Raw genomic sequence first — 25,346 nt, 5'->3', positions numbered from 1 at the left:
CAGTCGGTCTTACACATCCACCTGCTTTGTCAGATGCTGATCTCCCTGGAAGCCCAGTCAGTTTAAGAAAATACTGTACTGGGAGTCAGCGGTCCAGATTTAGGCTATAGCAAGCACTTAGCAAGAAGCACACAGTAACAGGCAAACTTAAGTAACTGTCATGTAAATACATTGTAGAAGCGATGATAAATGCACATACCTTTTGGTTTTTCTGTCGCTGTACAAATACTACAAGAGAAGATTTTAGAAAGCATGGTTCCAACCTAAAAAATGTTTTTGGTCTTCACACTTAAGAGTGTACTCTCGCTTCATCATCTTACCTGCATTAAAGAGGGCCCTTGTACATCTATATACAGTAATATTAATTGCCCTGCAGTATAAATACTTTATGTGCTTAAAAAAATGTCCCTTCATGGCATGAGCTGAGCTTGGCTCCTTTTGTACATATAAAGTCAGTGTGGGTTCAGGCTGAGAAACTTATAGTGCTTTTACATTAAACATCAACAAACAGCACTTTTTAAAGCCTACAGCTCCCTCTGCTGGTCAAAGGATGTTGTTGCTCTGAGGAGCGTTGCTGCAACCAGTCCAGCTCAAATCCTTGGCCCACTGACCTTCTCTGGTGACTCGCACCTTGACCGGGTCAAATCTCCAAAACCGCTGTTCTCTGAACAGGTACAGGCGCCCGTCTGGACGGGTCAGCGCCCCGTTTGTCCCCTGTGGCACACCAGTCCAGTCTGTCAGCCTGCGGGGGTAGTAGGGCTCTTGGTGCAAGGTTTTGAGGTTAAGCACAGAGTAACGGGAGCCCTTGAAGAGAACCATGTGACCCAGTGGAGCGTAATAGAAGGCACAGTCAGGGTGGCGAGGCAGCCCTAACTCGCTGCTCTTCTTCGGGAAGCCGGGGTCCAGCACGTTGCCTGTGTAGCGCCAGATCCTCTTCCCTGCACACAGAAGAGACGAGGAGCAAAACAAAGGGTTAGAAAGTCTTTTAAATGAAACAGTGTGAGTTTTATTTTGCACTCTTCCTTAGAGAGAGACATATTTTAGGGCTCTGCATCTTCAGGATTTTTGCCTTTCTTTTTTTTCTTTTCTAGAGAGGTAAGTGTCAGTCCTCCCTCGTTATCTCACAGACAAGACACGACAAAGAAAACAATGGAGATGATATGCAGTGTAGAACAAATAATACCTTTGGAGAACAAATGTTTTTAGCAGGAAATTGTTCTTCTTTTGGGTGATAAGTGACTATAGTTACGATGTAGTTTCAGGTTTGTGGCCCTTTAGCACAAAGGTTAAGCTACTTTAACTTTACAGCTCAGGCTCAAGTGCAGTAACGTCTCTAAATAGCACTTTCCTATTTAAAAGGCACAATAGAGTCTATTTTGAGGGCTTTAACAGTTTTGTGACGTCCGGGTGGAGGTTAGGGAATGTCTTTAAAAGGAAGTGTGAGAGTCATGTTCATGGGTTCAGTGAAGCAGGACCTTTGAAAAAATACAACTTGGAGTCCAGTGGGGAGAAGGCTGCAGCCTCAATAGCCTGGGGGAGGGCAGGCCAGCGCTGACGGAGAGGCAGCGGGCCGACCACAACGCCTGCAGCCGACACTGTCCAGTACACACTGCCCCGAAACACCAGTACTGTCTTGTTGTGGTCTGCAGGCACAAACAGGAGAGAAGAAACAACAGGGTGAACTGAATTAAGTTCATCTTGAGATTTTTCATTACAGTATTCTGTACTGTATACATTTTACGAGTTTTTTTGTAACATTTATGACATACAATGACTTTTCACACAACATTTTTGATGAGATATTACACTATAAAGTTTGTTTTTACGTTTCTGACGACATACTATACAATAGATTTTTTTGACATTTTTGACACCATACTAAAGCGTAACTTCTTCAGTGACATTTTTTACAACATAGTATACGGTAACTTTTGTGGCATTTTGGACAATACACTATTTTTTGGGGGGCTCTTTTAGTCTCTATTTGATAGGACAGATGCAGCATGAAGGGGGCGAGAGAGGGGATTGACATGCAGCAAAGGGCCAGGGTTGAAACCGAATCCGCAGCTGCTGCCACAAGGACGCGGCCTTTGTACATGGGGTGCCCGCTCTACCAAGGTGCCCCTCTATTATGACTTTTTGTGACATTTTTTACAACATCCTGTAATATCACTTTGTTATTCAACATGTTTTGTGATATACTATACTATGAGAACTCAACTGACATTTTTTACAAAATACTATGACATTTAATACATTTTATGACATTCTTATTGACGACCTTTTTCTGAAATTTTGGACGAAATACTATGTTATTACTTTGTGTTTTTTTTTTTTTTTTATGACATGTTATTCCAAGACTTTTTATACGGCATTTGTAGATGACATATCTTAGAACACACTGTACCATGACTTTTCTTGCATTTTCAATTTTACTTTTGTGACGTTTTAATGACATACAATACTTCTTTCTAACATCTTTACTAATTTTCCAGACATTTTTTGACCTCACCCATAGTGATGGCATCAAAGACACCCTGGCAGTAGAGAGGTTGCCCTGTGGACTGATGGTCGTTGTGAAGCTCTGTGAACTCCCACTCCTGCAGCGAGGCATGCAAAACCTGGCCTGGCAGCCTCACAGGGCGGTCACCTGACGGCTTACCTGAGGGCAGAAAAATAACGCCAAAACAATAAGCTAAAAGGCACCAGACAAGACCATGAAAGGACCCTTACTGTAATAATAACTTTGAATAGGGCAGCTGCTTTTCCACTTTTGCTTAAATTTCCCACGAGTTATTTGGTTATATAAAATTGCTGTTACTTAAACCTACAGTGACCAAACAAAGTTGTGAAGACAGACAGTGTGTGACTGAGAGGCACAGACAGTCTAATTTCTCATGCACCCCAAGAGCAATTTAAGTATTTTCTAAATTGGACAACATGGGAACAAATGGAAAGACAAACAGTGGAGACTTCTTCTGAAACAGGAATTAACAACGTTAACATTTAAATTGTCCTTCACAGGATGTGGCTGGGTTGACGTATACTGATGGATGGCATTTTACTGCACAGGAAATAAACAAAGGCCTCTAGACTGAACACACACATGAACCTCTTACTAAAAAAAACTAAAACTCCTTTTTTGTCTTGTGCAGCCTCACAGTGCAGACTCCTGATACATAAGATCAAAAGAATAAAGGCAGACTCGAGCAGGACAAAAGGGAAGAAGCACAACATACCGAAGCGTAAGAGTAAACGATGGTGCTTTAGACGTGATTACAGACATTTTGTTTGCAAGGAGCTGAACAAACATTTGTGTAGGAGGTGGATAAAATCAGCTCACCCAAGAACAGGAGGAAGACGGCAGGAAAAATAGATATACACACACACCACAGTGGATAACACATGAGCAGCTGCCCATAGAAGCTGAGAGCAAGCGTGTGTGTGTGTGTGTGTGTGTGTGTGTGTGTGTGTGTGTGTGTGTGTGTGTGTGTGTGTGTGTGTGTGTGTGTGTGTGTGTAAGATAAGAGCTGAATGTCTGACTTCGCTCAAACACAAAAACCTTATGCTGTTTATATTCATCAGTGATGGAAGCAGTTACAGATCTTTTTCTTTGGAGAAAAAAAAAAATCACAATGTAAGAAAGCCCGGCATTACATTTTTTTCAGAAGTATGTGAGTATTAAGAGTAAAATGTACCTACAGTATTAGAAGTATTAATTATGTAAAATTATGTTTATAATTCTTTTTATTCTTGCACAGATTTTGTGCTGTTTTGTTATTAGCAGCATTTATATGTTGCAGCTGATCAAGATTAAGCTAATTCTCACAAGTTCATATACGGTTAATTAGAGCGATCTATAGATTATTAAATGCAATTCTCCCTCTGAAATTTAGTCGGGGCAGCATAAATGAAAATACTCAGGTAAAGACTGAGAATCACAAAAAAAATTAAGTGTAGCACTTAAATAAAAGCTGCTTTATGAAAAATGCAGAATTTATGCCTGTCAGACACTATATCGACTGTGCTTATATATAATACGAGTCGACGTTACAATCTGCACAAAAAAATACTGTAAAAATGCAGGTTTCTTAAGACTTTACCGAAATAAATAAATCAATAAAATGATGATGAGTATTGCGCTTCAAGGCACGTTCGAAACAGAATTTAGCTTAAAAAATAAGCTATTTTCTGTTGTTAGAGACAAATTATTCCTAAACATTCTTTTCACTATGACTGTTCACCAATGCTGGAGTACTTCTACTCAAATATTCTACTGAAGTACACATTTAAGGTACTTTATGCTATTTTATTTTTCCAGTCCACTACATTGTACTTTTGACTCCACTGCATTTAGAAGTCACATTCTGTCATATTATGTTATGTGATTATGTTACAGATGTCACTTTGCAGATTAAAGCATCTATACAAGCAAATTAGCTCCACCCGGACCACAGCAGCTATAACAATGCATCGGTCATAATAACATATTTAGAACGCATGCTATGCAACTTTGGCCAACTTTGAATACTTTCAGTATATTTTGCTTAAATATAACATTTTCAGTGACTTCTATTTGTAATTAAGTATTTTTACATATTGGTATAATATATACTGAACATACATTGTCTTATAAGGAAAAATTATTTTAAATAATATGAGTGGAAGGTTTTCACGTTTGTTGTTGCAGAGCAATCAGAAGAGCTCCGGAGACTGACATTCAGGCTGCCTCATGTCTGCTTCTTATCAGATCACAATGCCAACATGAGAAATGGTTCACACACAAGCACACACAGCCTGCAGCGCATGTCTTTAAGCAGATGTAGCATTTTCATGGTGCCTGCAGTCCTGTCTGCTACTGTCTGCGTCCATGTCTGTCTCTGGAGTCTGCAGAAATAACTGCCACAGGGAGATCAGTTTTATCAGTAAACGTGTAGAAAGTATATCGCACTTTGCTTATCTCCATCCGAGCAACAAAAACTCCCTGGTTTTTAAAGCTGATGACTCAGCATTGCCAAGTTTAGTTTTCACTGGTAAAGCAAAACATATACAGCTCAATGAGCAGCCAAAAACGTATCATCTGCTCCAATTGCTGCTCATACGGGATATTAATTTAATGGTAGTATCTGTGGCCACATAATAAATCAAAGTGGCAGTAAGTGCTGCAGTTATTGAGTGTAACTGAGTTGAAAATGTGTCTGAGGCAGCAGGGTGGTCAGTTTTTTTTTTTTTTTTTAATGCAGAGGGAATAAGCGAGGCTCGGAGGAGACCAGGCTGGCAGATACCATTTTAGGAAGCTGAGGCCAGAAATTCTCAGAGGCAGAACAGATGGGACTCCTCAAATATTAAACAGAAAAAGACGAATCTGGATGGCGGCCTGCCTGCGAGCTTATTGTGCGCTGAATCTAAAGTTCACAGCTGAATTATCAAATGATTGTGAGTCTGTCCTGCAGCCATGCAAACATTCCTGCGACGTCCTGCATCTTCACCGGCCCTGTGCAGCTGCTTAACACCTCATTTCACAGACAAAGCGGGAGAAACCATGTAATGCACTATTTGCATCTTGTACGTTCATTGAAACACATCATCAAAGGAGGTCAATTAGTTAAAGAAGCTACTTTTAAAGATGATGTTTCTTGTCAAACTGCTGCAGTGCAATCAGTATCTTAGCAGCACGGAAAACACAAAGAACAGGAGAACTCTGCACATGTGGAAACCTGCCTCTAACACATGCCGGGAGGGACGACACACTCACGGGAAACAGAAACTGCTATATTCGTCATGCAGAGATGTATGTCACACTCTGCAACAACACCAGCAATCTATCACAACAGAGCCAACAAAACTCCCAGGTAAACACCGTGTGTGTGGCACTAAGAGGCTGGATAGTAATAACACACCACAATAACACACTGAGTGTGTATATTTTGTGCGCGTGTGTTTCAGGGCAGAGTGGTATTTGACGTTTACACCACCTCTGCTGCCCTCAGTCTACCTTTCCCAGCAGCTGAGAGGCCAAAGAGCTGAAAGTGATAGAAGAGACTCCTCGGCTTAACTGAAAACAGGAGGGTGCTGTTTCGGCTCTACATATTCAAGATGTGTTTTACTGCGTTTTTCAGAATAAAATACAGACTGCAAAAGGCTGTCTGTTCTTTCTCTTTCTGTTCTACAAATCCAGCGTGTCAGTAATCTCCTTCAAGAGCTGTTCTCCTCGTTAATATGGACTTCAAAAATAATGGAATTCTAAACATACATTTTAAAAACTGTAATTAATCGCTATTAACAATTAAAGGTCAGCAATAAATCGCAATTTTAAAAATGAGTCGTTTGACTGTCATAGTTATGGTCAGTTATGTGGTCAGATCCAGGTCTTACTGAACTCTAATCGGGTCTTGCTGTTTTACTCATTCTATGTGTGCAGCTGGTGCCCTTCAAGCTGCCTCTCACCTTTTCACGGCGCGGTGCCATGACTTCAGATTTACGGTGTCTCCATGTATTAAGATAAGACTTCATTCTAGAGCAACCTCATCCCAGCTTCTTCACCTCAGCCGTCCTGCCGCCGGACAGTGAGACATTTGTCATCTGTCCACTAAAGAGCTTCTTTCCCTTCAACCCTCCAGACTTTAAATCGGAGGAAAAAGTGTTAAAAATATCTGTGTGTCTGGTGAAGGTGCGATGTTTAACACTCCTCCTGACCTTGGGAACACACACTTTGCACTCCGTTAAGAAAACATTTCCCTTTAGTAGCTGTAAAGCTTGGATCGGTATTTCAGAAATGTTTGAATCTGTACAAGAAATTAACCTTTGAAACCTGGAACGACATCACTGTTTTTGAACTACATTCGGAAAAACTTTCACAAGTATTTAAACATTTGAACCCGGAGCGTATTTGGTTTAAAAAAAAATTATTCGAATTTTTCGAATTCGAAGTTTTTCAAGGTTATTTCCTTGTAGGGTTTTTAATTTTATTTTATTGTTGCTCATTTTCAGGGGATCTACTTGTATTTTTTTCAAATTTCTTGCTAAGTTTTGGGTCATTTCTTATTTGTGTGCTTATTGTCTTCTTCCCATGTTTTAAAAAGGAAAAAAACAAGCCAATTTGCCCAGGTTTCAAAGGGTTAAAGTCCCCCTTCAGACACATTTTAAAGTATGTAGAAATGTTCCCGTAGTTTGTTAGCTTGTAACTGGCAGAGTCTGCCACAGTGTTAGTGAGAAATGTACCAATAATATCTGCTACAATGGAGATTTGACGGATAGTGAGGGAAAGCTCCGGGCTCTGGTTTACATCCAAAAACTGCAGAAATCTGCTGTCAAACGTTTCAGCAAGTTACAGCTAACTCTGCTCTCTGTACGAACAAGTCTGCTCTGAGCTGCAGGTTTAAGGTTTCTCTGCCGGTTACAAAGTTTGTGCCCCAGTCATCATGTGTTTTCCATATTTGACAGTGATTGGCTTTCTAATTTCTGACATACCTAATCCAGCTTGCCTGGGGTATGTTTGAATCTCAAATTTTAGGGAAGTGCACCGACAGGAATGTCTGTGTTTGCACAGATACAAGTCAGTGCAGTTAACTCAAAAAGATCCATCATCTCACCGTACAGCTGCTGCACTGCGATGATGTCGTCCCAGCTCAGCACCAGACTGCGGCCCAGTTTCCTGTAGTACGGCGACATCAGAGCGTGACGGACCGGGGAGTGCTCCAGTCCCAGAGTGTGTCCGATCTCGTGGGCTGTAACCATGAACAGGTTGTGTCCCTTGTGTCCGTTTAGCGTCCACCTCTCCGCCATGTCGAAGTGAGCTTCCCCCCGGCGAGGCAGAAAGGCGTGAGCCAGAGTTCCACCTGAAAGATTCAGTCATTTTAGAGTTCAGCGCTCACAGTTGTTAATTATTTGGTTTATTTTCATTTCATTTATAAATGTTATTTATAGTCTACCTTCTGGGACCCTCAGGTCATCTGGGGCCGGTCTACTGACCGTCCCGAGAGTTAGAACAAAATATGGTGAAGCTGCGTTTTGTTATCTTACAGCGCAGACCTTGAATAAACTCTGAGATGATGTTAGGCAAGCCTCGACTCTGAACACTTTTAAGTCAAATTTAAAAACGTTCCTTTTTTATACTGCCTACTCCACCCAGTACTGGCTACAAACTTATTTTAAACTTGATTTTAAATCATTTTGAATTATTTTCTTTATCTTTGCACCTCGTGTCTGAGCTTTTGCTCTTTTTAATGGTGATATTTATTTTAATTTTTTAAAATCATTTAGTAATTAATTTTACCTTTTTATATTTCATCTCTTTACTCTTTAATTGTAAATCTGTCCTTTATTATGTTTATATTTTATTGCTCTGTAAAGAACCTTGAAATGTCCTGTTGTATGAAATTTGCTATACAAATACAGCTAATATATGACCTTGGCATCACACACTTTCCACTCAAGTAAGAAAACGTGTTCCTGTGTAGCTGTTAAGCTTTGTTGGTTATCTTAGAAATGTTTAAATCTGGACAGGAATTTTAAGTCCCCCTCAAGATATATTCAAAAGTATGTGAAATACTTGTTTTTTCACCTTGTTAGCTGGTAACTGGCAGTGGCTGACACAGTGTTAGTGGTTGTGAAACATACAATATCTGCTACAGTGGAGATCTGGTAGATAGGAAAAGGAAGCGCCAGGCTCCTGATTACATCCAAAAACTGCACTCTACCATGTTTACTGTCAAACTTTCATTCTGCTGATGCCAACTCGGTATTATTTACTGATGTTTTCCCTCATCTCTGCATTGTTTTACATTTTTTTGGTGAAGCTCCATTCTGTTATCATGCAGCACAAACCTGGAACAACCTCCCAGATGGTGTTAGACAAGCCCCGACTCTGACCACTTTTAGGTCAATGCAGAAACTTTTCCTTTTTTACACTGCCAACTCCACCCGGGAATGACTGCAAACTTATCTTTAAACTGGATTTTATAGCCTATCATTTCAAATGATCTTTGCATCTCTGCACGACTGCTGCTCTTTTGGTTTCTCTTCACAAAAGCTACTATACTGTCAACTTCTATGAAGTCATTTTACAGAGTAAACCAATTTTCCATTTTAAACAGTTTTAAGCAACAATATGAACAAAACTAATTAAGAAAGAAGTAAAATATATAACATGGGGTGTTAAGAATTTGACCTAAATGAACAGAAGTAAAAACAGAGGGCTGAACTGTATTCAAACAAAAGAAGGGCTTTTGGGGGAAACATACATTTTCCACTTCTTCCAAATTTCTTCAAAATTCAATTCCTGAAGCCTAGTTGCAAAAGTAAATTTTTCCATAAATAAAAACTGAATTATATCATACCAGTTTTTAAATTTAAGTTAATCCATTTATTACCTTTTTCCATCAGATTTTAATGTGACTTTTATCCCCTAAATGCACCTGGATTGGAAATGCCCCAGATATATTCAACTTGATTTCTTTCCATCCTGCCTGGTAGTCAAAATTGCACCAACAAAACAAAATCTTTAACCGGGCCAATACATTCACAAACGTAACCACGATATCCTGCAGACATCCACAAACTAGTACAAATCTCCTGTCTATGTCCTTCTTGTTGTTACCCCTCTGTTAGACCGCTGACTGCAGGAGGATGAATACTGATTAAACCTCCATCTCTTCAGGTTTTCATGTTCTGTTAAGTGTGTCTCTTGAAGGGGCACCACTTCCACCGCCTCCCTCTTCAATTTTGCCATAACTGATTGAATTTCTCCGTCCATTCACATTATAAGTCATTAATCTAATAGACTTGATGCTCTGCATATTGTATCTTTATTTTAAGCCCCTGTACTCTATACAAATCATCTTTTACACCCCTGATGCTGTAAGAAACAGAAGCTCCAACAACAACAAAACAGACTAAAACTTTAACCTGCAACACAGTGGAAGAATAATGAACCTGTTCATAAGTAACAACATTGACTGCCAAAATAAAGGCCACTTTAATGGCCTTGTGACTCTGTTGGGACACAAGTGTAGAGGGAAAATCTCCTGAGTCCATAGTGTCCAGCGGAAGTTGTTGACCCCAAAATCGTCTCTTCATTTGCATCTGACCTCATCTTGCTGATAGTATCAGTGTTGTAATGGGAAAGAGGTTTGATAATAAAGTCTGACTCCAACAATATTTACAGCATTGTTAATGATGGCTTAAAAAACTGTGACTATATGTAGGCTACTTCTGTCTTATCCAAAGAGAAGCAAACCTTTCTTATCCAGGGTCACCGGTCCTGGAGCCGCTCCTTGAAGCCCTGCCTGGAGCTTGTGTTTTCCCGGTTTCCTCGCTTTCCACTTGATCGCCAAGTCAGCTGGATGATCTGGACCAAGAGGGAAGTTCGTTTTTGCAGAGCCGTCACCGGTGCCCCCCTCTCCGCCATGCCCGCCTTTGCTTCCTCTGCCCAGCTGTAACGCACCTTCCCCTCCTTGTAAACACTCTCAGCCGGGGTCGGGAATGGAGTCTGGCATCTTATATTTCTTTCCTTCATTTCTTTCCATTGCTCTGCATACTCCGGTGCATAGTCGTGGTCAGTTTTAATCACCTCCGCTGTCATTCAGTGATTAGAAACTTGACCACCGTAGATGTTAGCGGGGCAACGGTCGGAGGTTTGGGGGCCAGCGACAACACATCCCCCGCGCTCCTCTGGTTCATCCACCCTCCCGCAGATTTTATTAATATCTCTCTTATGTCGTTTAGCTGCTGGCTGGAGTCCTTCCTGAATTCTCGTACCTCTTTCAGGATTAAGCCCAGGTTAGCGTCGTTGTCCGGCCGCAGGTCACCGTCCGGCTGTATGTCGTCCTCCATGTTGCTAATGCTACTAGCTAGTGACAGTTCACCTTCCTCTTCGTCGTCGTGTTTCATACGTTAAGCGACACTTTACTTCCCTTTGTTTGGCGTAATGGCTCACTCGCTGCTTCTCAGCTTGCTTTGGCGTGTCTCAGAGAAAGCTTTAACCTAAAACACCCATTATTTTAACTTTAAACATCCATGGTTTTAACGGGCACCTTGCGATGTTTACTGTTGGGAAACTAACGCTCTACGCTGCCATTACTTTCCCAGCGAGACCGGAAGTCGGAAGTGACTTTTATTTTAAAGTTGTTTAGTAATCAGTTTTACCTTTTATATGTTATCGTTTATTGTAAATCGGTATCCTTTTTTTGTGTATACATTTTATTGCTTGGTAAAGCATTTCGAAATGCCCTGTTAAATGAAATGTGCTATACAAATAAAGCTGCCTTGCCTTGTTTTATTTCTTGGACCATAATTTAAAAAAATATCTTAATTCCATTTTATCTTAATTTCATCTTTCATTCAATTCTTTTTAAACCATATTTATTTGTGTCTTATGAGGGATACATAAAATGCATGGATATGATTATCTGAGATTGTGAGATTATTTGAGAAGATTACAAATATGGCTCCGATGTCAAACACGTACTCCGATGAGGAGATGCAGATAGATATTGCTTTATATTAAAGGGTCACATGCAAAAAAACCTATACTATATCAACTGTATTATGCTGTATTTACACTACAGTACTTGTGGCACTAATACAATGTTTCCTCCAGGTGACCACTGAACCTCATTAATCAACAAGATGTTTACAAGTCATGCAAACTCTTGTTATTGTGTAATTCAGGTCAGTGCAGAGTATGTATTCAAAGTAATATCTTAATCAGATTTATTCACAGTAATCCGGGTACTGTGTACACATAAACAGCAAGACTATTTATTCAGGAAGTTGGGATCAAGATATTTTTTTGCAAGAGAGGCCTGAAAACAAATTACAACAGACACAGGACAACACAAAACAATCATCACACATACCCTAATTAAAACCATAGATACTAGACTAGTGTGTGCTCGTCCCTGACCTGGTCCATCAAAGGCATTGCTGGCCCCGTCGTTGTGGTCTCCCTCATAAAATGCCAGTCGAATGTCTGCAGGGCCCTCAGGGGCCTCCTGGAACACCAGGCCCGACACGTTGCTCCACAGCTGGAAAGCAGCACGTACTGCCAGGCGCACGGAGCCCAGAGACAGGTGGCGAGGCCAGTTCACGATCTGGTAGGTCAGATGACGTTTGTACCACTTCTCAGCTGGAGAAAACACAGAGAGAGAGAGAGATGAAGCAGAACAGAGATATGAGACATGCAGGTCACAATCTTATTCATCGCAGACTTACAGCTGGTGCAAGTGCAGATAAGCTCGAATCACCAGATAATCCAAAGAAAAAGCCTGGCAGTGTCCCTGCTGTGAGTAAGAATATTTCAACTTTTTATCCATAAAATACAATTTGTTGTAATATTTAAACACAGATGAGTTATGACAGCTACATATTTAAAAGGCTGGGACATTTTCTCCCTTCCAGAGTGACAAAAGTGAAGACTTTAAACTTTTTCCATCTTATGGTCCATATTCCATCACTCATGGCTTCATAAAAAACATTGGCTTGTGTGTCTGAATCTGACTCACTGTTTTGTTGTTGCATTTTGAAATGCAGAAAAAGCAGAACTGTAGGCAGGAGTCCACGCAAAAAAGTGCCATTTGTTAACAAAAATCTTGATAAAACAAAAGGGAAACTCTATTATTATTTTTTATTTTTTTATTTATTTATTCATTTTAGGTTTTATATCACCCTGTAGCTTCCCAGTAAATCCAGAAATTACCATTTTGGTGCCAGTATGTATGCTTTGACTCAAAATTCAGTTTTCTCCTCACAAAGAGCTCTGTTGGAGGAGAGACATTGAGTGGGTGAGGGCAGATATTATATATTTTTTTCCCAGTTACATCTGAAATAAACTGTATTTCTGTGACTTTAATTTCACTAATGTTGCTGATACGTATAAAGCCATACTGCTCTTAATATAACAGTAGTTTGGTTCTGAAAGTCACCACTTAAATATCGTATCTTGTTTAGTTTAGTGTAGTTGGACACAATTAAAAACTGCAAAAAAATCTAAATGAATAAAAAACAAAAATGTGGGGCGCCCAGTATCTCAGTGGGTGCCCAATGTACAGAGGCTACGTCCTCGCCGCAGCGGCCGTGCGTTAGATTAAGGCCTCGGCCCTTTGCTGCACGTCATCCCCTCTTTGTCCTTCTTTCACACCTAAGATGTCCTATTAAATAAAAAGACAAAACGTGTATGTATGTTTTTTGCTATTGACATGTGGTTTTGTAAAAGGGTTCATAAGCAATTCATATTATTATTACCTACTGGAGTACCTATGTAGCCTATTTAAATTTTGAATATCTATATTATAAATCTAATGCCAGATATCCTGTGTTTAACCGTGATGTTTTGAAATAAGGCCGCTCTACATCCAAAATGATAGGATGTTAACCACATTAGCTTACAGCTGGGTAAACTAACAAGCACTCTTGAGTGCACGCTTGACTAAACAGTTTACTTCAACACGTGTCTGTGGTTTCTCTGCTAAGACATAATTACATGTGTTGCAGACTTCTGAATCTCACATTTGTTCGAGGATAGAAGGAAGCAGGAGTTATATTCAGCTGCTCTTTAATTTACAAGATGCTTATGTCTCTGTATGTACGCAGGATTACTTGACGTACCAATCTGGAGACAAAGCAAACACACAAGCTCTCATCCACGCAGCACACGTTCACAACAAGCAGACGGAGAGGCCGCCTCGCAGGAAACAATCATTAGATAGTATGAACCTTTAGGGAGAAGCAGCTGCAGAGGCTCGACTGTTTGAGAGTTGACAGAGCTGGTGAAAGACTTGAACACAGTTACACAGAAATGAGACTTTTAAGTAGAGTTTGCTGTAATAATCATCTAAACCGTTCACATTTGAATAGTTTCTGGACTTCTCTTCCTCTAGATTTTTTATTTTAACAAGAGTTGCTATACAGATATTTGGAATAGGAGGTGATTGCTCTTTTGTTACGTTATACCTGATAAATCTGATATAAACTTAAAATGCAGGATGAATATCTTTTATTAATGATTTTATTTTAATTAATTAATTAATAGTTTAATAATGGAAATGGCCACATGTGTACCATCCAACAAACAATTGGACTGCAACTTCCGATGAAATAAACTGCACAGACAAATGCACTTTTACATTTAAGGAATACTATTTCTCCATTTGTGTATCAAGTCATGCTGTGTTACGTCAATTTATGAAGAAAACTTTTTCTTTCTAAAATGCCTCCCGGGAAAACATTTGGATTTAGTAAATGATTGGTGAGTTTTACTTTCAATTCAGTCTTAAATTTAAAGTTTTAGATAAAAGATGAATGTGTTTGGGAAGAACTGAGCATACGACTGGATAAATGAGACTTCGCTAATACTGCAGTAATTGTGAGAGAGTTTGTGAATAACCTTTTTGATCTAGTTTTGCTGTTGTTAAATGTGGTCTCCAACAGATCCGTATGTTTGCCGTTATCTGTGGGGGCATGCGAGAAAAAAAAATTTCAACAGTTTTTCATCACAAATTCACAAAAAAAAAATGCAGCATGACTGATTGATATACAAATGTTCATTTTGTTGGTGAAGTTTTCTTGTGAGATTTTTGCAATTAATTTTAATTTATATTTCCGACCAAAATGACTGGTACATGGGGAACACGATAATTGTGCAGGAACAGGGGCTATCTATAATAATTCTTCCAGTATTTTTCTTGTCGTTCATATCATAATTTTAAGGTTTTGAGTCCCTCTAGACAAAAAGGAGCAGTGGTAATAACTCTAACAAAGGATGCTGCCTTTTAAAAGTATTTGTACTTGTGCTGGTAAGAGGACTTGAGAGGATGAGACACAAAATGCTAGAATCACATCTTATTGAAGTAGGTAATGCACTTTAAAGGACTTGCCATGAGGGATTTATACATTTACACATACTTTCACATCTGAAGCTTAACTGGAAAGTGGCGAGATAGATCAAGCACACTTGCAGTTGTCAAAATATTTAAAGATGTGGTCGATGCATGTTTGCACTGACGTGGAGGCCAAATGTGAGTGGGAGGTCTGCATATACCTCTGAGAGAGATGTGAGAATGTTAAGTTATTTTGATGCAGTTTGTGCTCAGTTAAATTATATACCACGCAGAGAGTTATGTGAGAGATGAGAGCGATAAACAAGCGGTATGCAATGCGAACTGTGAACTGCCATGAGACCTCAATAGCACCCTGGAGAAAGAAAATATCTGGATATCTGGAGTCATTAAGACATGGGTCTGGCAATGACATCAATGTGTGTAAACACACAAACAGAATTTGTGCCTCAGCAGTAACACAACATAAGCCTCAGTGGAAACTTGAGTTATTTAAACTTTATCCTGAACATTTTTGTTGCAAACCTCATAGAAATATTAGATTATAAAAGTGGGAGGAGCAGATCCTTGAACATTTCAACTATATGGAAGTCAATTACAGTCATGCCGTTGATTTACATTCATTCAAGGAAGACAAAAAAGATACAATAAGGTTAGGAATCAACTGAAAAAAAAAAACAAACCCCAAGTTTTCTATAAAAAAATGACCAAAACATAAATTTAAAAAAAAAAAAAAAAACTTTCTTTAAAAAAATTCCATGGGTCTGCAGGTTTGGAAGTTTTTAGTGTTTTTTTTTTTTTTTTTGATAAATTTACTGTTAATATACATTAATATAATTTGAATTTTTGCACACAACATATTTCCAAGATTTTTTCAAAAAAACCTCAATGATTTTTCCTAGTTCAATGACTGGAAAAGGCCTGGAAAATGTGATTGTGAAATTCCATGCTTTTTCCAGGTTTTCCATGACTGTGGAAAAGCCGTGTAACGCTGGAGTCAGTGAGACACTTGAAAACACTCCCTGTCTTTCCCAGCCCAGCGTCATGTTTCACTCCCTGATGAACTATAAGCTTATTGCCACATGATGTGTGTAAATCTGTATTCTCAGCAGAGCTCAGGCGCCTTCTCTCCGTCCCAGACCGCCGCAGCATAAGAGGTCCCCGAGGACGGCAGAGGCAGCCAGGAAGTCAGATACACAAGACATTCCCCGACTTCCCTTATGGAAGCAATTATCATGATGCCCTCTATAGCAGCAGTGTGGGGAGGGCGGTTATCACGGACATTAGGAAGTGACTGAGATCATCTGATAGCCAAAGTTATTGTTTGTGGAGGTGCAGAAAGATTTTGTTTGTTACTGGTGTCAATTTGGAGGCACACAGCTAAATGCCAATGTCAGCATGCTAACAGTGATAATGTTAGTGACCAAGAAAAAAAAAACCTCTGTGCATTCTGCTCAAACACTGAAAAATCAAATAAGTGTCAATCAAATGTTGTAAAATGGCAATAACGTGGTTAAAAGATCCATAAGTGTACACCTCTGAAATACACACACACATCTATCACACTTGTAGTGCTTATCTTGCACACAGGTGGAGGAATGTCAGCTCTGTAAATATCAGAGGAAACAACCATCGATGCCACCACAAGTCAAGGTTTGTTTTCAATTTCCAAGAAGCTCAAAATCACATCACACCACAGCTGAGAGTGAATAAACAGCCCGTCTCACTCATCTGCGTGTTGTTGCAGTCCGCAGGCTGTGTTTAGCAGCCAGAGTCAGCTGTCAAGGACAAACAGCTCAGTTAAGCATCATGTTTAGATCGTGTGTTACTTGGCTCACAGGTGTGCTAACTGCAGAAAGGAAAGTGGGTGGACCTGAAATCTCAATACTGCTAATCCAGAAACAACGAGAGCCCACAGCTATGTAGAAGCTCTGCGAGGCTGCACTTCTGCACAGTGTTGCCAAACGCTAACACCAGCATCCCAGAGATGAAAAGTTACGGGAATTGCCAAAATGGTGAGGAGGACATGAATATTTGCACCAAATATTACTGAACACTTCACTCATAATCCATAGATGTACAATAATAACTGGATAATGGATGCCAAGATGGCATTTGTTCATCTGTTGAAAGTGCTCTCTCTTACGAACGGCAAAAAAAGCGTGTGTTACACATAGCATACTTTTTCTTTTTACTTTTTGAAGGTACTGCAGCTGCTGTCATGAAGTATGTACTGTTGTATGTAGTATCCACACAGTCAGGACTTACTACTTTATCATAACATAATGCCCTGAACTTTGATCCTCTTGCTCATATATCCATTATCTTGGAGGTAAAACAAAACGCCATTTGCTGAGTTCACCAGATGGAGGTCAGCCAATGAATAACTGTATGCATCATAGATTCTAACATATTATTTTTATGACACTAAAATGACATCTGCGTTTCTCTTTCATTATTATGTCCTTTTGTTGTTGGTAATCTTAATGATTATTTTGTTCACTTTGACAGTTTTCCTATCATCACTATTCGACTGGCCCTGCCCACGATTTCCTGTTCAGCTCATAGACCTAACACTGGGATGACATCACAAATTTTTAAATAGCTTTTCTGCTTGTGGAAAGTTTTTCAAATATAACATCATCATGGCTAAAAAAAAAATCACAACAGAAAGACTACTAGTTGACCTTGTTTGCAGTTGGAGGTGTCCTGTCAAAGGTTTTACAGATGTCTATTTAATAATGGTGTCTATGGGGAAAAAGCTTTTTGGACTGTGGAGGATTTTTCACTGCAAAGCTGGGAGTGACCACTGGAAAAACTTGGAAACAAGGCTGAGCCACGTTCCTGGGGGAATGTCACAACCACAAATGTGAACTGAATGGTGCTAAAGGAAAAGTCAGGCATGACTTAAGTCAGGAGTATTTTTTCTGGAGACAATGAATATCTGCACAAAACATCTTGCTAATCAGTCAAATAATTTTTGAGATATTACAGTGTGGACAAAGTGGTCTGAATGACCAACAGTGCCATCCATAGAGCCCAGCTGCTAGTAAACAAGGGATGAGTACATGCTATTTGAAGCTCATCTAAGAGAGACAGGTTTTTATGGATTTACCAATTCTGAATCTATTCAAGCATTACAAAACTCTTCCAGTAAGCATTCTTCAATTCACAGGCAGAAACATACTCACTTACACTGAAGGACAAGGCAGCAGCTACACTTTACTCACAAATAAGTAATTACTTTGCTAAAGTACATCTGTGGATACATGAATCCAGAACTAAAAGACGGGTGACCCGAGGGGGTAAATGTATCTTCCACTTAACGCTGCTCTTTGTGTTATAATGCTGCCATCTGTCACATGAGTCATGTCTGGGACTAAAATAAAGACAGTGAGCTGTTTTCCTCATCAGGGACAGGCTGTAATCCATCAGAACAGTCAGTCACTCAGCAAGATATCCACTTATTAGCCAGTAAGATTCTGTCCATTGAGATAGTCAGCCAGTTTGGCAAACAACCTAATCCAGGCAGTCAGTTATGGATGTGTTTACCAGAGGGAACATGTCAGGTACTGACACGAAGAGGCAGCAGCAAACATCAGCCTCCGCTGCATTCCCTGAACATTAGCCAACCTTTGCAGTGACAGGGAGGAATGCAGCGGCTTCAAACACCATGAGGCTGGAGGCACGAGAGCGAGAGAGCGAGAGAGGGAGAAGAAAACCTGCAGCTGTCACCGAGCCACTGCTGTTCATTCACAAAACAGATTAAAGAATGACAGCACAAAATATTCAGATGGAGACTTAAGTCATAAAAGTCACCAACATAAAGGTGAAAGATTTATCAATCCAAAAAAAGTAATGATAATTAACTTCTGGGTCTGTGCTCCGACTCAAAAAGATTAAATTCAAATTCATTTCATCAGTTTTAAGCCAAGACCCATGCATGACAGGGTGAAATAATTTCCCTATATATTGTAAAAAGAAAGAAATTCCATTATGGTATAAAGATTTCGTCCCTGTTACACTTACGATCTCCCACACATTTATATAAGTGGGGAGAAACCACACTTCTTGGTAAATCTTTAGGATTTTCTGATTTTGAGACGGAGGAGGGAGGAGGACCTCAATTACCTCATGGAGTCTGCAAGAAATCTGGCACCACTCAGCTGCTCCCTTAACCACCGTTAAACACTTTAAAATCCTGCAGTCTTTAGGCAGCTCAAATTGCGGTTATCAGCTCACCAATGAATGCCTTTATTACTATTTATAGCAGAAAATTAGGATAATCTCCAACAAAAGCCTCAATAATTATTTAAAGGATTTTGGAGGAAGAATCAAATTATATCCACCAAGCACCAGGACATGGATAATGGTCAGCCCATGCTTGCTTGCATTTAGCCAAAAAATAGTAATTGGAAACTGGGCTTTGTTTAGTGTGATTTGGTCCAAATTTAGCCCAAGATGGATATCCGATTTAGACGACAGTTAGCCTTAAATCAGCCATTAAAAGACAAGATCACATTGCAGAAAATAGGAAATTACCTCTTGATTACAATGTGTGTTGTGTTGTACACAGTACACCTAAATTAGTCTTTCTGACCTTTTTTTTAAAAAACATAATCACTGCTGTTCAAAGACTTGAATATAAAGATGTTTAATATGATCCACTCAGTAAAGAGTCATTGAACTTTGCAGGTTGTCGCAAAAACTTTGAGATGTAGTTGAAAAGTCACAAAAAGACATTAATTTCTCATAGTTGTATTAAGGTCTTGTAAATTACTTCATGTCAATACTAAACTTAAAAACCTTACAATCAAAATGACAGCACTGGTTAAAACTGCAGTATTTGCTGGAACACAACTTGTAAAATGTAAAGGAAAAAGAAGAGCCCAAAGAGTAACTGTAAACTGAAGCTTTGGGATAAATTGTTGTTTGAAAAGGCCCAAAAAATCCAAAATCATATTACAATAAAGAGAAACTGCTAAGTTTGTTAAAACTTTCTTAACCTACAGAGGAGCGCAAAACTCCTAACTGAGGATAAAAAATGTTATTGTGAAAAACTGAGGTTGATGTTTTGCCCTGTTAAAGATGACATACAAAATACATGGACGTGTGTAATTGGGGCTGAAAGCAGGGACTAATTCTGGCTGACGCGTGCAGCAGACACTCCACCTGCTTTAATTACAGCCCTCAGCTCTATTCAGTGCTTTAGTTTATGAAGGTGGACCCTCCCAGTCAACTGTTGTCTTTATGACCTCTCAGCAGGGCACACAAAACCTCCACATACAAGACATGAATGAAATCACAGCTTGCTCACATAAGTCTTCACTCCACATACACATACGAACATGCCCTCTCACAAAAACACATGCAGACATGGTGTCACACACTTTTACATGTTACACACAATACCTTGCCCAGCAGAGCGCCTCCTGCGGCGCTGTGGTCGTCTGAGAGCAGCGCTCTTTCCAGTGAAGATGGCGTTTACTCTCTGAGCCCAGATCTGCTGGCTGCCCTCGTCTGACACCCCACAGCGGGGCTCGGCCATCTGCCTCAGGGTGGCGCTGTCCAGCTCGCCCGTGACAGGAAGCCGGGACAACCACTGAAACTCACTGCAGAGACAGGAAATGTTCGCATGATGCTCTTCCTGAACAGGCATTTGGCTTTTTACCCAATTCAAAAGGCACTAGAGGTTCTGTCTCTATCCAATCTGAGACAAAATGTAGTCCTCCTATGTTTCTGAAGAGCAACGATTTACAGTATATTTATATATATATATAAAAATTGACCCAAAAATTAGCAAGAAACTAGAAGTGGTTTTCACAATGCTCAAAGACACTTTACAGTGACAAAAACAGAGTCAATTGAAATTGGTTAAGCATACTGAATAACTTATATATTAACTAATATATATATATATATATAAATAATTATAAGAATTATATATAAAGTTTTCTGGGCATTTTCCCTTTTTGGATAATATCTAATAACTTTCACACTGTTTATTTTCAAGTCATTTCTTGTCACTTTCTACTTTCTTTTTTTTTGTGCCTCAATTCTCCAAACATTTCACATTTTTTCAAAAGGACACCAAACCAATTTTCTTCGGGTTCACATGTTTAAATGCTTGTGAAAGGTGTCTGAATGCAGCACAACAAAACGGATGTCGATACAGATTCTAAAACGGTTAAAGCAAAGCTGGTGGATCTAAGATTCATGCAAATTTAGAAAGGTTTAAAATTTAGCTTGTAATTCTGATTCATATGCACTCCATGAGCTGAACATGTTGATGCTTCACATCTTACATGTTTGTCAACCACACACAGTTTCCTACCCAACACTCTGCCCAAGCTCTCAGCTCAAGCAAAGCTTTTCCATCAGTTTCTATTACAGTACAGCCAGTACGAGAGCCAGAGGGCGAGGTTCTTGACATTCCTGGGTGGTTCAGAGAGGGTTCAGGAGAGGTTTCCCAGTGCAGAGGTGAGGGCGTGTTTTACTGCCCTGCGCCGACGTTCAGCCCCGGGGCTTTCTCCACACCGAGCACACCACTCCGACTAATGAACACACTCGACACCAGCTGACTCTGCTCAGCAAAATATTGATAAAAATATGTATCACTTTGTTCTGAAATCACTGCAGATTTATTTTAGGACTTAATAATTTCGTCACTGATATTGGCACTAACTTTTTGTCATATTTGCTGAAACTGTTACTGTGTCCTGTTAGTAGTTCATGAAACAGATAATATGCGATAAAAAAATCACATTCCTCTGGCTCCTCCTAGTTCTCCTAATGGCTTTTACAAAATTAACCACACCTGAACAAAAACAACCAATCAAGGCCAGGTACAGTCTTTAACGCGGGAGAAGTCAGACACCTGTCTTCTTCTATGAGTGAAGCAAGCTTTTTCTGGTCTGTCTTCTTCTGTTTACTCGTCTTTGCTATATGGCTGATGCAAATGCTTTAAGTTTTAATCATGACCATTGTAATTGAAGTCCAGATGTGTATTTGAATGCTCATTTTTTCTCTACAATTACTACAGTATTCCAGAATAGCTGATAAATTAAGAAATAGCCATCCAACATAATTCATTATGTCTCAATATTAATATTAAATTATTCGCAGACAACCAATTTTCAACGTAGTGATAGTTCTACTTTAGAGGCTACAGCAGTTTGACCTCATATGACAGGCTTACAGATAAACTAGCATGATGCTGAAAAAGTCAAGTATCTGGAGTAGTTTAAAAATTTACAAAGACGAGCCCAAAAGGTAAAGTGCTATATTTCCTAAAAGAAACAGGCACAAGAACAAATCTACAACAGGCTTGACAAATCACCTGAAGACTGTAAGCGACAGGTTAGCTGCCTTGCAAAGTGTTTTTTTTTCTTCCAGCGGTTATGGCTAATGATATTGTGGCTTGCATGCTAACAAAGGGGCTACTTGTAACATTATTTTGGGTGCATTATTTGGGTGTGAAAATTGGCTTCAAAGTCCAGCACACTTCGCGGGGGCCTTGCGTTAGTGCAGTGGATTCTTGCAAAGGCCATTAGTAGAACCAGAGGAACCAGAGTTTTTTTCCAGTTTATCTGTATGGCACCTTAATCATACACAAATGTTACTCAAGGTGCTTTACAGTCAAAAGATAAGAAAAAAAATTCTTGGGAAGGGAAAACATGCAAAGGTTGAAGAGGAGGGGGCCAAGAGCAGATCCTTGTGAGACTCCATATGTCATGGCTGTTCTTTCAGATTCATGATTGTTGATATGGTTACTAACGTACTGGCGTCAGCATGTAGTGACAGCTTCTGCGAATATGATAACAATTAAATGATCTAAAAGTTACCTACTGTAGCTTAAACAGAAGAAGAACACATTTATCACCTACCAAATAGCCGACTGCATCTCAGCTGCATCGTGGACATGATTGTCATGATGGAGGTAGCCGTACTTTTCCAGAAATACCTGCAATTGAAATAAAACTTGTTAATACTCAAAGTGCTCCACTTTGATAATGTGATTATTTCACAGAAACACTTTGATTCTCATAAGAACACTGTGGTAAATCCCCAGAGACGCATACCTCCCCACAAGGGAAAAAAATAAATCGTAAAAGTGTAAAGGTAAGTTTCCATTTGTGCTGTAGCTGCTGTAGGTTGCCAACATAGATGTACAGATCCGGACCACCCATAAGAGAAAAAATTCCATACGGTGTCACTGAAAATGTACTGGTATTATTTCACAAGATTTTCATACAAGCAGAGAATACTTTAACGCCAATAAAATGGTGTAAAAATGAACCTACAAGGAATGTGACCACAGATGCTGTTAGGTTGCGGTTTCAGACTGGCCATGTTGACAGTTTAATATTACCATCTCTCATGTGGATGCAGCAGGTTTCGTGTTCAGACAACAGCAGGCGCAGCTATGATTACATATATGGTAAAGGTGGGTTGGAAATTAAAATTGAGGAGATGACAGATGTGCTTCGGGAAACCAGAGCGTGTAACAAAAATGTCCCTTTGTCCCATTACACACTGAAACACACCAGAAGGCTTTTATGTTCGAACAAGAGTAAAGTTGTGGAAGTAAATGTAATAACCGAATGCTATATGCTCCTACAGTTCAGAAATTACAAAGCTGTCAAATTAAACTAGAGCAAACCACAGAGAGGCAATTAAACCGTAAAATTCCCAAACACCCTAAGAGACAAATAGTTGTGTTGGGCTTGGTCTCCTTACATGTCACTATATACCACTACAGTATATGACTGAAACTGTCACAGTGACCGTTATTGTAGACAATAAACTCAATATGCAGCACTTTTCCAGACAGTATGCTACATGTGGCTTTTCCATGATAAATGCTGATTCAAGGCAGCCTTAAGAAAAATGTCTTTGATAAAGTTATTTCCTAAGTGGCTTTAAGTCATTTTAAAGGGACTTAACCAAGAGTTCAACCCTTTTGTTTTGTTAAAGAAATTGCTGTATTTCTTATTTGGGATTGCAGCAACACTTGCTGTATGTACAGAAATGAAAACTATTGGAAAAAATAAAATAGTTTCTGTTCTTAAATGTCTATTTTATTTTCTTCTTCTGTGTGTTTACCTGTTGAACTATACTGTGCTTCTTTTTAACCATAGATTGTATAGAAATAATATACAGTTGTATGTTTTTAACTGACTACCTATTACTATGTTCGTACGTGGAGAGCAGCAAAAATGAGACAATGCATGCACATTTACGGGCCATAAATGTTGATTTAAATTCTTATTAAAACTCATGTAGTAAAGGACATAAGTGGTAAAAATTCTCTTTGCCACAAACTTAGCTTTGACATTTGATGGGAAATAATGGGCATAATAAAGCACTGTTATTGCAGCAAATAAGAAACATTTCACATTTTATAATATATGGGCTATGCATTAAAAAAATGTTTAAATCCCCTTTGACAGGAGAAGGGTTGCCATAATAAACCTGTTTCAAGATGGTATCAAAATTGAGTTATCGTGCATTGTGCATTTGCTTAAAAGAAAGTTTTAACACATACTTTAATTTAAAAGGGGGTTCAAGTTTCACTAGACATGAAACGTTTAATTAAGAAAAACACATTTTTCATAACTTTAAGGGTCATAGTAACTGACAGAAATAATTATGTAATAGCGTGATATCGCAATATTTTCTCAGAATTATCATACTGTGAAAACCTCATAACATAAAGACTCAAGGAGTCCAAGACAAAGAAATTTACAGTATGCTGTCTAACATAATGACCTAGCTAATTTTTGGGGTCAATTACACCAAAGCTGGTCTAAACTACAACATAAATTCAAGTAGGCTTATTTAGGATAAAAGTTAAAAACAACGCTGTCAACAATTACAGATATTAAGCATTTTAAAATATACTGTCGATGCTAAATGTATGATTTAAAGACCAAGTCTCAAACCCAAACAGCTCAATATCATATTTTGAGCCTTCCAATAAATAAAATTAGTAAAAGTAATCAAACTTAATTAAACAATGTTGACTTTTTAGCAGCAGGACCAAATATTTCCCTCGTTCACTAGCTTTTGCGTTTTTACCAGTATACATTTTACCTATAAATATTGCATTTTAGACTAGTTCTAAGTGACAAAAAACTACTGTTTCGAGAAAGGAGTAACGTTACCCCGGGGTCGGGCAACAGCGGTGATCCTCCGGTAGTCTGGGCGGTGATGAGGGCGCTCACAGTCAGGATCCAGGCTGCGCTCATGTCCCGTCCAGCTCCGCACCGGTCCGGAGGTCGGCGGCTCATCGCGGGACAACCTCACGTACGGCTCACCGCTCCTCGCATGGCGCATTTCTGTTCAGCTCCAAATGTTTGTTTCATGCTCGGTTTTCCTCGCTGTCAGTGACTGAGAGCATGCTGCTGCTCGCCCAACATCTCCATCCCTGCGAGGAGTGACGGAGCGCAGTCAGCCACCGGGAGTGTTACAGTGGGAGGGCCAGCACCGCCCCTGCCTGTCCGTCTGCAC

The 25,346-nt window shown here is 39.5% G+C and overlaps 1 protein-coding gene across 1 annotated transcript; it reads right to left on the bottom strand.

Moving 5' to 3' along the window:
• Window positions 1-25,245, bottom strand: mmp28 (matrix metallopeptidase 28). Its single transcript, XM_042487122.1, has 8 exons — window positions 25,001-25,245; window positions 22,721-22,797; window positions 20,247-20,446; window positions 11,906-12,127; window positions 7,593-7,838; window positions 2,513-2,662; window positions 1,476-1,643; window positions 1-938 (listed from the first exon to the last, which is right to left on the bottom strand). Exons 1-8 carry the CDS (start codon window positions 25,124-25,126, stop codon window positions 544-546), a joined length of 1,584 nt encoding a protein of 527 aa, XP_042343056.1. The 5' UTR covers window positions 25,127-25,245; the 3' UTR covers window positions 1-543.
• Between the last annotated feature and the right edge of the window lie 101 nt (window positions 25,246-25,346).

The sequence above is a fragment of the Plectropomus leopardus genome, chromosome 5 (genome assembly GCF_008729295.1).
Source record: "Plectropomus leopardus isolate mb chromosome 5, YSFRI_Pleo_2.0, whole genome shotgun sequence".
NCBI lineage: Eukaryota > Metazoa > Chordata > Actinopteri > Perciformes > Serranidae > Plectropomus > Plectropomus leopardus.
The sequence above is the reverse complement of the archived record's forward strand: the minus strand, read 5'-3'. Positions and strand labels throughout refer to the sequence as shown.

What these genes read in the sequence shown, in the direction of transcription:
- mmp28 (XM_042487122.1), bottom strand. Translation starts at nt 25,126, where the DNA reads ATGAGCCGCCGACCTCCGGACCGGTGCGGAGCTGGACGGGACATGAGC. An exon ending in CAATGCCTTTGATGGACCAG is followed by an intron (nt 7,839 to 11,905) that starts GTCAGGGACGAG and finishes TGAATCTTTCAG; the next exon opens with GTGGAACTCTGGCTCACGCC. An exon ending in CTTTGATGCCATCACTATGG is followed by an intron (nt 1,644 to 2,512) that starts GTGAGGTCAAAA and finishes TTGTGCCTGCAG; the next exon opens with ACCACAACAAGACAGTACTG.